At 35.3% G+C, this 12,675-nt stretch overlaps 1 protein-coding gene across 1 annotated transcript in view; it reads right to left on the bottom strand.

The window, feature by feature from the left end:
• The window catches only part of LOC130214966 (potassium/sodium hyperpolarization-activated cyclic nucleotide-gated channel 1), a 212,891-nt gene extending 200,520 nt beyond the window's left edge, over window positions 1-12,371 (bottom strand). The window contains exon 1 of the mRNA XM_056446845.1: window positions 11,874-12,371. Coding sequence (XP_056302820.1) covers window positions 11,874-12,229 — 356 coding nt within the window. The 5' untranslated portion in view covers window positions 12,230-12,371. The remainder of the gene's footprint in view (window positions 1-11,873) is intronic.
• Between the last annotated feature and the right edge of the window lie 304 nt (window positions 12,372-12,675).

Raw genomic sequence — 12,675 nt, 5'->3', positions numbered from 1 at the left:
AATCCTGCCACGAAAAATGGAGAAGTGAATGGAAATGGTGAAGGAATTCTGGGAAGGTGGTGTTTGGTGTTTATTTTCCTGCATTGACTAGTCTGGACAAATAAGGGAAAGCAGGAGACTGGTGACATGCAATATGGAGGAGTGATAAAAGAAACACACAACAGAGTCACGCGTGACAAAAGCCGATGACAAAAGGGGCTCGGGCCACATCAAGTCAAGCATGAGCCCTTTCTGAATATGATGAATAATGAATCTTACTAACCTCCCATTAATCTTTAAAGAACCACATTGAGATATTGAGTTTCCTTGATGCTTTCAGAACCAAAACAGTGCATGTGAATGTGGTCGTCGCTCGCGTTACTGTTTCCGATGTGATAGCTGTGACGTCATTTACTAGTTTGCAACATTAGTGCAACACTGCGGGTTATTGATAGGGTTATAGATAGATAGATAGATAGATAGATAGATAGATAGATAGATAGATAGATAGATAGATAGATAGATAGATAGATGAGAGAGAGAGAGAGAGAGAGAGAGAGAGAAAGAGAGAGAGAGAGAGAGAGAGAGATCGCACTTTAAATTAAAGAGATAGTTCACCCCCAAAACAAATTTTATTCAGCCATCATTTACTCACCCTTCACTTATTCACAAAAGATATTTTGAAAAATGTTGGTAGTCTGGCGTCAATTGACTTCCACAGTAAGTATCTCTTCAAACTATGGAAGTCAATGGGTGCCAGCAACCAGCATTCTTCAAAATATCTTCTTTTATTCATTTATTCATTCATTTTCTTTTCGGCTTAGTCCCTTTATTAATCCCGGGTTGCCACAGCGGAATGAACCACCAATTTATCCAGCACATGTTTTTACAAAGCGGATGCCCTTCCAGCCGCAACCCATCACTGGGAAACATCTATACACACTCATTCACACTCATACACTACGGACAATTTAGCCTTTCCAATTCACATGTACCGCATGTCTTTGGACTGTGGGGGAAACCGGAACACCCGGAGGAAACCCACACGAACGCAGGGAGAACATGCAAACTTCACACAGAAATGCCAACTGACCCAGCCGAGGCTCGAACCAGCGACCTTCTTGCTATGAGGCGACAACACAACCTACTGCACCACTGCGTTGCCCTTATCTTCTTTTAATAAAGGTTTAAAACCATGTGAGAGTAAATGATGAGCTAATTTCAAATTTTTTGGTGAACTATCGATGGCACGGTGGCTCAATGGGTAGCACAGTCGTCTCACAGCTAGAAGGTCACTTGTTCGAGCCATGGCTGGACAAGTTGGCATTTCTGTGTGGAGTTTGCATGTTCATTTGCCATAGTGTATGAGTGTGTGTGTGAATGCGAGAGTGTATGGGTGTTTCTCAGTTCTGGGTTGTGGCTGGAAGGGCATCTGCTGCATAAAACATATGCTGGAATAGTTGGTGGTTCATTCCACTGTGGCAACCCCTGATAAATAAGGCACTAAGCCGAAGGAAAATGAATGAATGAAATAAATAGAGATCGCACTTTAAATGAAAAAGATAGTTCACCCCAAAACAATTCTGTCATTATTTACTCACCCTTCACTTGTTCAAAACCTATTTGAGTTTCTTTCTGTTGATGGAACACAAAAGAAGATATTTTGAAAAATGCTGGTATAGCTGGCATCAATTGACTTCCATAGTAAGTGTCTCTTCAAACTATGGAAGTCAATGGGTGCCAGAAACCAGTATTCTTCAAAATATCTTCTTTTAATAAAAGTTTTTAAAACCACATGAGAGTAAATGATGAGCTAAATGTCTTTCTTTTTTTTTTGATGATTTTGAACAAAATAAGAATGTGAAAAAATAAAAACAAAAATACACAAAGTACAAAACCTATCACTGTGGCAGTACCTTTTTAATGTTGTAACTTACAAATGCTCATTAGTATCTTTGAAGTACTATGAGGCACACAATTGCACTTTTTAGGTATTAATATTTACCTTTAAAGTCTGCATGAACCGGTAGCTGCAACCGTTATATGATGCAGTTCTTAGAGAAAAGGAATATTAAATGTGAAAACAGTGGGCGTGGCTTGCTTTTTTCTACTGCGAGCTGATTGGATGTAGTAAAAAAGGCATTTTATTCAGAAAGATTGGGAAAAGAGTTTTGGGAGAGTTATTGCAATCTAACAGACACATCCTCCTCACCATTTCTGTTGTCACAGTGCTGTCAAAACTGACAGTTTTAGAGGTGTGGTTAAGTATGTTAGCCATGCCCAGCACCTCAGACAGACGTAATCTGAGAATTTAACTGGAAACTAATAGAAAGGCCATTTTCAGATTTCTATTAAAGATTACAAAGGCAAACTATTTTTTTCTTAATGACATGCACAGATGCATTGCTCACCACAAAATTAGCAATATGAGCTAACAAAATCAACATGGTTAGTTTTGATTTCATGCATACTTTAAAGGTGTAGATGTGGAGCTGTATGGTACACAAGTGTACCTTTTGAAAAGGTACCACCTAAGTGACAGGTTTTGTACCTTTATTTCTGAGAGTGTAGGTTATAGCTTTAAGTGATGGGTCAACAGTGTAATTATACATGCAATTACATAAATTAATTACAGATATAATCACATGCAGATCATTTTTTGGAATGTAAGACGAATGTAAAAACATTAAACTAGTGCATTGTACTAAATGATCAATTTAAATGTAATTACATAATAATTAGGCCACTTAATGTCAAATGGGACCCAATTTTTTTTTTCTAATATATGAACATATGCAAATGAGGCATTGTTTCATTAGGCATGTGGATATTTACATAATCTTTTTGCACAAAAATCTGATATTTGTTGATTCTTTTTCATTTACAAAAAATATTTTTTGTATAATCTTAAAGACATTCACCCAAAAATTACAGTTCTTTCATCGTTTACTCACCCTTAATTTGTTTCAGACTTTTATGAGCTAAGATTAGTTATTCTGTTAAACCCCAAAAAAAGATATTTAGAAAAATGTTGGAGACCTGTAACCATTGACTTCCATTGTACTTAACCATTTTAAGTCAATGGTTACAGGTATTCAGCTTTTTTTCAAAACATCTTCTTTTGTGTTAAAAAGGAAAGAAAGAAACTCAAAGGTTTGGAATCACCACTTAGTAGTATTAATTGCCACTTTTGTTATTAAAATATTGACCATTTATTTGTATTTATAAAGTACATATTTTGCATGATCGTATTATAGATCCCTTTTAACAACCTAATACCTAAGCCTCACTATTACTTAGCTTTTATTTAGTATTACTATTACTTATTTAGCTTTATTAAGCAGCAAATTAGTTCATTGTGGCAGAAATCATAGTTAATGGTTTATTAAGGACAATAATTAAAATAAAGTGTCAATTTAAAATGCATATTGAAGCTTCAGAATAAATATATGAATAAAACTGAAATTTGCTGTATGTAAGAGCAGCTGAAATAGAGATTTATGGCTCAATGCAAAAAAAAAAAAACACTCATTTGGATGAAGTTATGTTTAAAAATATGCAAAAAATTACTATTAAAAGACACAAATTAATTAAGTGTTTTAAAACTCGCCCTTTATTTGTTTCAAATCTTTATAAGATTACTTCTCCTGTTAAACACAAAAGAAGATATTTAGAAAAATGTTGGAAACCTGTAACCATTGACTTCCATTGTTGTTGTTGTTGTTATTTTTAAGATCAATGGTTTTGAGCTTTTTAAAAACATCTTCTTTTGTGTCAAAAAGGATGGAAAGAATCTCATAAAGGTTGGACCACCACTTAGAAATATCAATTCTCACTATTAAGATATTAACCTTTTATTTGAACATATAAAGTACATATTTTGCATGATCTTATTATAGATCCCTTATAACTACCTAATACCTAAGCCTACCTACTAATAACTATTAATAATCAGCAAATTACAGTTTATTGTGGCAGAAATCATAGTTAATGGTTTATTAAGAATGAGTGTTAAAACAAAGTTTCAATTAAATATCAGAATGCAAATTGAATCTTCACAATACAGATGTGAATAAAACTGTGAAGTTTGCTGTATGTAAGTGCAGCTGAAGTACAGATTTATGACTCAATGCAGGAAAAAAAAACTAATTTTGATGAAGTTGTTAAAGATATGCTAAAAAAAAAAAGAGCTGCAGACACAAATTAATGAAATGTTCTAAATGAAACATTTACAATTGTACTTTGGATGTTTTATTTTTATAACTTTTCTTTTACATAAGGCTGGAAAAAAAACTGAGTGTTTTTGCTTGCAACGTCTCACATGTAACGGCTTCATAAGAAAACACAGAAACAAAAGAGCATTTCCTTGTGTGGGAGAGAAAGCAAAAGTTGTAAATGAGCAGACAATAGCGAAGTCTGCCAAGTGTGTAGCCGGTATTACACGGTTCAGGCGTTCGTCCATTAAAAGTAATAACAAATGTCACCCTCCTATTTTTCAATTTTTTTCTCTTTCCATGCGCTGTCGTCATATATTGTGTTTTCTCTTCTTTTTTCCCCGCTTTCTCCCTTTCTGTTTCTCTCTTTGATGTAAAGCCTATTTGGCAAGTGCGATCAAAGGCTCAATATTGTGTGCACCACCTGCAGTACTGAAGCATGGCCATATAAGAATGCTATGATAAAGCTGGTCGCAAAATATCTTTGATGTAAAAATATATATATTATTTCAGTTTTACTTCAATACTGATATATTATATAATTGTCTAGTGTTTGTTAAGTTGCTAAATAGTATAACATGGCACTATAGGAATGCTAGATTCAGGGGGTTAATTGCCAGGGAAAACAAAAACCTAATCAAATGTAAATATGTAATTATATAAATATGTAAAAAATTTCATTTGAATTAAATGAAATGTAAATAAATTGAAAGAAGTAGCCACATTCATAACAAAATGTGTATTTTGAATACAAATGATTGATTTTATTAATGATTTTAGGATTTTACTTTTTAATGATCTTATTTTATTTTAGTTAGTTGCCAAGAAGAATCAAAACAATCACAAAATATGTCTTTATTTATATTTTTAAAATATATTTAAAAAAATTAGGTTCCATTTAGTATAATTTAGTGTGCTTTTATGTTTTAATTATTTCAGTTGAGCCCTAATATAGCTTTATTTCAGTTTTAGTCATTTTAGTTCAACTTAACCTTCCTGTCGTGTTCGGGTCAAATCTGACCGATTTACAACTTAAATCACTCATAAATATTGTGTTTTACATCTGATTGCCTCAAGGCCTTATGATATCCTCCACACTATGCATTTGAACATATAAAAGTGATGATCAACTCTTTCATAGAAATTTTGAGTGTTTTAATCAACCTTGTTTCACTTGTGGTGTTCCCGGTCAAAAGTGACCGCCTTAGGAAATGAATGGGTATCCAGACTATATTCATTCATCAGACAGAAAACATCCCCACACACACTACCCCAACTCCCTCACTCAGTCACTCACTCATTTCAGACTGAACAATGTCTTTTTCAGGTAGACATCTCTTTAACGCGCTTATGTGCTGATCCTCCAGCCTGATCTCACAAGAAAACATAACTATTTTACGTTTTGTCATTTTAGTGGCTAATTTATGTGAGTTCAGTCGTACAAAATTGTACGATTTTTAAAAGGAGGCGTGGCACCCAACCCCACCCCTAAACCCAATCGTCATTGGGGATAAGCAAATTCTGTATGAATGAGATTGTACAAATTCATATGGATTAGCTACTAAACCAATAAGTTATGAATTGCTATGAAAGTGTTGGATCCTCCAACGTGAATCAACTTCCTGATAAAACTGTGTATCAGACTAGGTGTCCATTATGTGAATCCATCTATCTGTGTCATTCTTTCTTTCATTCTTTCTTTCTTTCTTTCTTTCTTTCTTTCTTTTTTTCTTATTTTATACTTTTTGTTTATTTATTGATTTCTCTCTCTCTGTAAAGAAGCACGGAGAAGGAATCTTGTTCCCTTTCTTTCTTTCTTTCTTTCTTTCTTTCTTTCTTTCTTTCTTTCTTTCTTTCTTTCTTCCATCCATCCATCCATCCATCCATCCATCCATCCATCCATCCATCCATCCATCCATCCATCCATCCATCCATCCATCCATCCATCCATCCATCCATCCATCCATCCATCCATCCATCCATCCATCCATCCTTCCTTCCTTCCTTCCTTCCTTCCTTCCTTCCTTCCTTCCTTCCTTCCTTCCTTCCTTCCTTCCTTCCTTCCTTCCTTCCTTCCTTCCTTCCTTCCTTCCTTCCTTCCTTCCTTCCTTCCTTCCTTCCTTCCTTCCTTCCTTCCTTCCTTCCTTTCTTTCTTTCTTTCTTTCTTTCTGCCAATCTTCGTTCAGCCAATCTCTGAGTCTAGCAGGAACACTTTTAGCTTAGCAGCAATTATTTTATTATATTAGACCGTTATTATCTGACTCAAAAATGACCAAAGTATAACTAGTACTAGTTCTGTGTCCATGCTTACTGTATATACCCTCAGTCACTATTTCCTATATTAGTACACTTGAAGGACTGAAAATTCGATCACAGAACACAGGAAAGGATAGCATTTTGTTTGTGCTTTGCTGGTTGACAAATCATTCAGATGGATTAAAATGTCAATTTCTTTGGTCAGACCCTGTGATAGTTGTTGTAGTTAGCTGTCTATTAGTAATGAAACAAAGTATTTTGATTTCTGTCATCTGATGTTCATTTTGTAATATATTTTCAGCGCCTATTTTTGTTTTCATTGCAGTTATTTTATGTCTAATACTGTAAATTCATGTTAAACACTACTTTGAGACATTGTTTACAGCTAAAGAATGTTGAATAAAAATTTGGTGGAGAAAAATGTTTTTTTGTGCAAATATAAGAGCAGTTAAAACAGACCGGTCAATTTTGAACGGGAACAAGCCTATTTTAAGCCTATTTTATTTTAATTATTTGGCAAGGTCACGTTTTAGTTGTTGTTGTTTGTTTAGGTTTTTATTTCAGCTCCATTTTAGTAAAAAAAAAAAAAAAAAAAAAAGATGAATTAAGATAGAATAAAACTGCTAGTAGATTATTTCATTATGCTATTAGATTGTGTTTTCCTTTTTCTAAATATTGTTTTCAATCCATCTGATGAAGTCAAACTGTAGGGTGGTTAAAAAAAAAGCTGAAAAGCATCATTTTCTGTTCAGACAAGTTGTAAGAGAAAGTTAAGTAATTTGATGTGCATATCAACATCGATTTCAATCAATTAGTGAAAGTTAAGCTGAAGTGTGGGGGAAAAAAGCTGAAAGGTAACATTTTCTTTTCAGACATATTTCGATTGGTCACTCAAACAGATAGCCCCGCCTACAAATCACTCAATTGGTTCAGCCAGTGTTGCTATGGTGGTACACCCAATTAAGAAGATCAAAGTTTCAAAAGACCAACATATCCACTTCACAGTGAGAATGAAATTATATCATGCACAAATCAACATCTGTATTTTGATGAATTTTCAATTACTGCATCCTCCAAATTACCTCCTTAATAAGTAACGCATCGTCCAGCGTGTGTGATTGCTAAGCAGTGGTGTCCTTTGGACATTATGGCAGAAAGGTCAATCATGTTACATCACAGGGTTCAGAGCGATGTTAATCTCGTTCCATGTGTTGGACATCTAATCCAATCTCACCTTCTCTCATCCCTGCTCTGATGTTGGAGGGCTTTACTCAAACCGCTCTGATCTGTTTCAGGCCTAGCGTAGCCTAGTGGTAAAAGATCTAAAAGGTTGTGGGATTAAATCCATTGTGCTCTTGAGCGAAGCATATATACAGTAACCTCCGCTCGCTCAGTAATAAGTGAACTGAGAGAGAAGCATCAGCTAAATGTCAAGTAGAAGAAGCGGCAGTGGAAATTTACTTCCGGCAGATGTGATGACATACAACGGATAGACTTGGGCTAGAGAAATTAGCTGTGGTTTTTGCTCAGGCAATTAATGTTGCTCAATTATGTCTTGATTATTGTGCAGTTTCTACTGTGCAGATGACGGCATTTTTGCTGTGTGCTTTTAATATGAAAAATAAGAATTATTAAGGGTATTACTTATTATTATTTATTATTTAGTTGCATGGAGTCACTTTATTTAGGATTCAGATTTGTTATATTTTATACTGTAAATGACATTGACAAATCAGCTATGTCACTTCCTGCAGGATGATGTCATCACTAAATGGAATGTGATTTAAAACGCATATTTATATGAATAAATACAGAAATGTTTGGAAAAAATACTTAATAAATTGCTTGTTTTTCATATTAGATGTTACTGTATCAATTGTTAAAGATATTTTAGAGGAAGCCAAAGCATATATGTCACTTCCTGCAGGATGATGTAATCTGCTTTGTTTGCTTTTACGAAAAAGCTAAGATGGAAATTGATATTTAAAACACTTGATAACTTTATTAGTAATTTATTTATTAGTAATTAACTATAGATTTAATAGTAATGTACTTTACATGGGTTTATTAGTATAGATTTAGTATAGATTAGGATAGATCTATAGATTTGTTAGTAATTAACTATACATGTATTAGAAATTGCTGCAAGATTTATGTAAAAAATAAAGAAATGTTTGGTAAAATACTTAGTAAATTGCTTGTTTTTCATATTAGAATTTACTGTAGACATTGTTAACAATAATTTAGAGGGAGGCTAACCACATATGTCACTTCCTGCAGGATGATGTCATCTGTTTTGTTTGTTTTTTCAAAAATTAAGATGGAAAGGGATATATAAAAACATGTTTATAAGAAGAAAAACAGACATTTTTGGAAAAATAACTTAGTAAATTGCATGTTTTTTCAAAGTAGAAGTTTTAGAGGGAGGCAAACCACATATGATCGAAATTAATATTTAAAATGTATAAATACATTGATTTATTAGTAATTCAATATACATTTATTAGAAATTACAGCACGATTTCTGTAAAAATAAATAAATGAAATGTTTGAAAAAAATACATATTTTTGCATGTTTTTTTCAGATTATAATTTACTGTTTCAATGATATTTTAGAGGGAGCCAAAGTACATATGTCACTCCCTGCAGGATGATGTCATCGGTTTTGTTTGTTTTTACAATTAAAAAAAAAACTCAAATGGAACTCATTAAACATGTTTATATGAAGAAATACAGAAAAGTTTGGAAAAGATACTTAGTAAATTTCTTGTTTTTCATATTCAAAGTTACTTTATCAATTGTTAATGATATTTTAGGGGGAGCCAACCCACATATTTCTCTTCCTGTAGGACGATGTCATCTGCTTTTTCTTTGTTTTTACAAAAAATCTAAAATGTAATATGATTTAAAACATGTTTATATGAAGAAATATAGATTTTTTTTGCAAAAATTACTTAGTAAATTGCATGTTTTTTTAAATTAGAATTTAGTATATCAATTGTTATTGATATTTTAGAGGGAGCCAAACCACATATAATGGAAATTTATATTTAAAATGAATGATAAATGAATAGATTACCAGTAATTAACTATACAATCATTAGAAATTACTGCAAGATTTGATTATGTAAAAAAAATTATGTTTGGAAAAAATACTTAGTAAATTGCATGTTTTTCAAATTAGAATTAACTGTATCAATTGTCAACGATATTATTATTAGAGGGAGCCAAACCACATATGTCACTTCCTGCAGGATGATGTCATCAGTTTTGTTTGATTACAAATTAAATATACGAATTTTAGAAATGATCGCAGCATTTGTTTACATAACAAATAAAGACATGTTTGGGGAAAAAATCATATTAAAAGTTATTATATCAGTTGTTTAGATAAAGATAAATAAACAGGCTTAGAAGTAAACGCTTAATAAATGGCATGTTTTTTTCATATAAAAAGTTACCATATCAGTTGCTCGGATAAAGATAAATTAAACAAACATTTTCCATGATTTATTAGTAGGAACATAGAAAGAAAATTTTCTTAACAAGCATGTTTTTCAAATTAGAAAATACGGTAACATCCAATCAGATTACATAAGAAAAGGGAAAATTCTTATATTCTCTCTCTCTCTCTCTCTCTCTCTCTCTCTCTCTCTCTCTCTCTCTCTCTCTCTCTCTCTCTCTCTTTATATATATATATAACTAATGGTTAAATAATAATCTTTTTGGTGGGAATAATTGGAATTTAAATGTGACAAAAAATGCATTTGGTCGAACTGAACTACTGCAATAATTTACTGATACATTTAGTAGATAAATATGCACTTTTAAGGTTATTACAACAACAAGGCTCATTGTTTATTATGATGACCATAGTCTAGTGAAGCTTGGGATATAAAGACCTGAAATGTATATAAGGAATGACCCTGCTCTGGTGGTGTGATAGTGCTGTGGGATTGCAAACATCTCTGTTGTTGTGCTCTTACACGCTACACATGATATGCCAAAGCAAAGTACATCAAGTACATGGAATAAATAAAACAGCGAGACAGGTGGGAGTCGAGCTAATGACCCTGTGCAGGATAGAGTTCTCCACACTGGTGGACAGAGGAGCTGTTTTCAGCACCATGGAGAGCGTTACGGCCAGATGGAGAGATGAAACTGATCATCACATTCTGCCTTACAATCACATCTATCTATCTATCTATCTATACATATATCTATCTATCTATCTATCTATCTATCTATCTATCTATCTATCTATCTATCTATCTATCTAATATTATGGTTAAAACTGGTAGCTATGGTTGTCAGAACTTTACTGTAACCATATGTCATTAATGTTTGAAACATTTTTGCTGGCTCTATATGTTAGTTACTATTGTGTCTATGTTATGAAATGCTATTTCTAACCTAGCCGGGCTAATATTGGGTGGTGAAAAGCCTAAGCTATATATTCTATATGGGGACCCAAGCTAACTAAGGCTTATTATTTTTACTTGTTTATATATGGCCATTATTAATATGTAATTAACTCTCTGTCTATCTATCTGTCTATCTATCTATCTATCTATCTATCTATCTATCTATCTATCTATCTATCTATCTATCTATCTATCTATCTATCTATCTGTCTGTCTGTCTGTCTGATATTGGTGTAATGCAGAGACAATTCCTATCCGAAGTCCTCCAAGTAGACAAATACAACTCCACCTGGTGCAAAACAAAGCTAAACGATGATGTCCTTCCAATGCTATTACCTCATAACGCGAATGATCCCTTTGCTGTTTGGCAAACACATTGCCAACTGCTTGTCAGTGGACGTCTAATTTGAAGTATTTGTACGCTAGTTAAGTTATGCACGAAGCATTCTAGCGGGGGGCATCGGGTTTGACAATCCCCTCCATTCACCTGACTAACGCGATTAGCGTTAAACTGCTTTAGATCAACGGTCCCAGCGCTAAAATTGGCATGGGCTGTTACCTGGTGCGAGCCACACGGGATCATGCAGTGCCACGAGAGAAAACAATAGAATAATCCGCGTGTTTCTGCCTCAAAACAAGACGTGATCTCGCAGGCAGCCAGCCACCCTGGTTCCTTCCGACAGCAGACACTAAGAGCTATGTGTTTACAATGCCAACGAGTGGTGCATCATTCCCCGCGCGCACCAGCACACACACACACGTCTTACACAACAGAAAGCAGAATGCCCAATGATGGCAGGTCGAGACGTCCCGTGATGATGCCCACCGTGCCGTTTGCTCACCGAAATGACATTCACCCCTACTCATGCCAAGGGCATTGCGTGCGTTCCGGCTCTGGTTCCCTGAAACGCCACGCAAAAAAACCGCCGCGAACGCGCGCAGAGCCCATTTTACTGTGACCTGAGCGTGCGTGGAGAAGGTGACTTTCCGCACTCCTTACCTAAAATCACTATAGGGGTGAATGATCCAATATCCAGCCGTCTGCACCCTCTCCTGCTCCTTCTCCACGGCTTTCTGACTCCCGAACATCCGCAAGGAGAACTTATTCACCCCGGGCTGCATCATGGCTCCAAATTGCCGCTGCATAAACCCGTATTGCCTGGACGCGGCGTCTATATCGTCAAAGCCGACCATGGCTTCCTCCCGGTCTCCCTTGACACCCACTGAGTTGCCGTGGTCTTTCATGTTCTGACTCCCCATGCTGTTCTTCAGGAGCGAGTCTTGCCTCTGGAACACATTATTCCCATCCGCTTTCTCCTCTTTGTTGCTCGAGAACGAATTGGATTTGTCTTCCATGGCGGTTTCAGAACGTGCTGTCTCCGGGTGCGGAGGACAGGCTACGCGCAAAAGTGGAAAGGAGCAGCTGGCGGCTCTTCTGTTTCATTGGACGTCCCTCAAACCACCGCTGCCTCCAGTGCGAGTGCTGCTGCACGACTGAGAGAAGCAGAGAGTAGAGGTGAACCCGACGGGATCAGCTTTCTTGGGCTGCTGCCATCTACTGTCGGGATTGAGCGCGGCGCGGCTCTCCAAGCGTGTCGCGGACGCGGACGCAGTGCCATAATGCGCCGCGCGGATCTGCTTCCAGACTGAAAGGGTGCCAAAGGAATACAGTTTGAACATGATGTTGATGCAAATCAGGGTTATGTAAAGCATTTGGGAAGGGCATGTTTTATTATGAGGTGAACTGAAATGGTAATTATTATGAAAGTCTCTGTGACAGGATGTCTATTAAATCTCACGTG

The sequence above is a fragment of the Danio aesculapii genome, chromosome 21, assembly GCF_903798145.1.
Source record: "Danio aesculapii chromosome 21, fDanAes4.1, whole genome shotgun sequence".
In the NCBI taxonomy this organism is placed as follows: domain Eukaryota; kingdom Metazoa; phylum Chordata; class Actinopteri; order Cypriniformes; family Danionidae; genus Danio; species Danio aesculapii.
The sequence above is the reverse complement of the archived record's forward strand: the minus strand, read 5'-3'. Positions and strand labels throughout refer to the sequence as shown.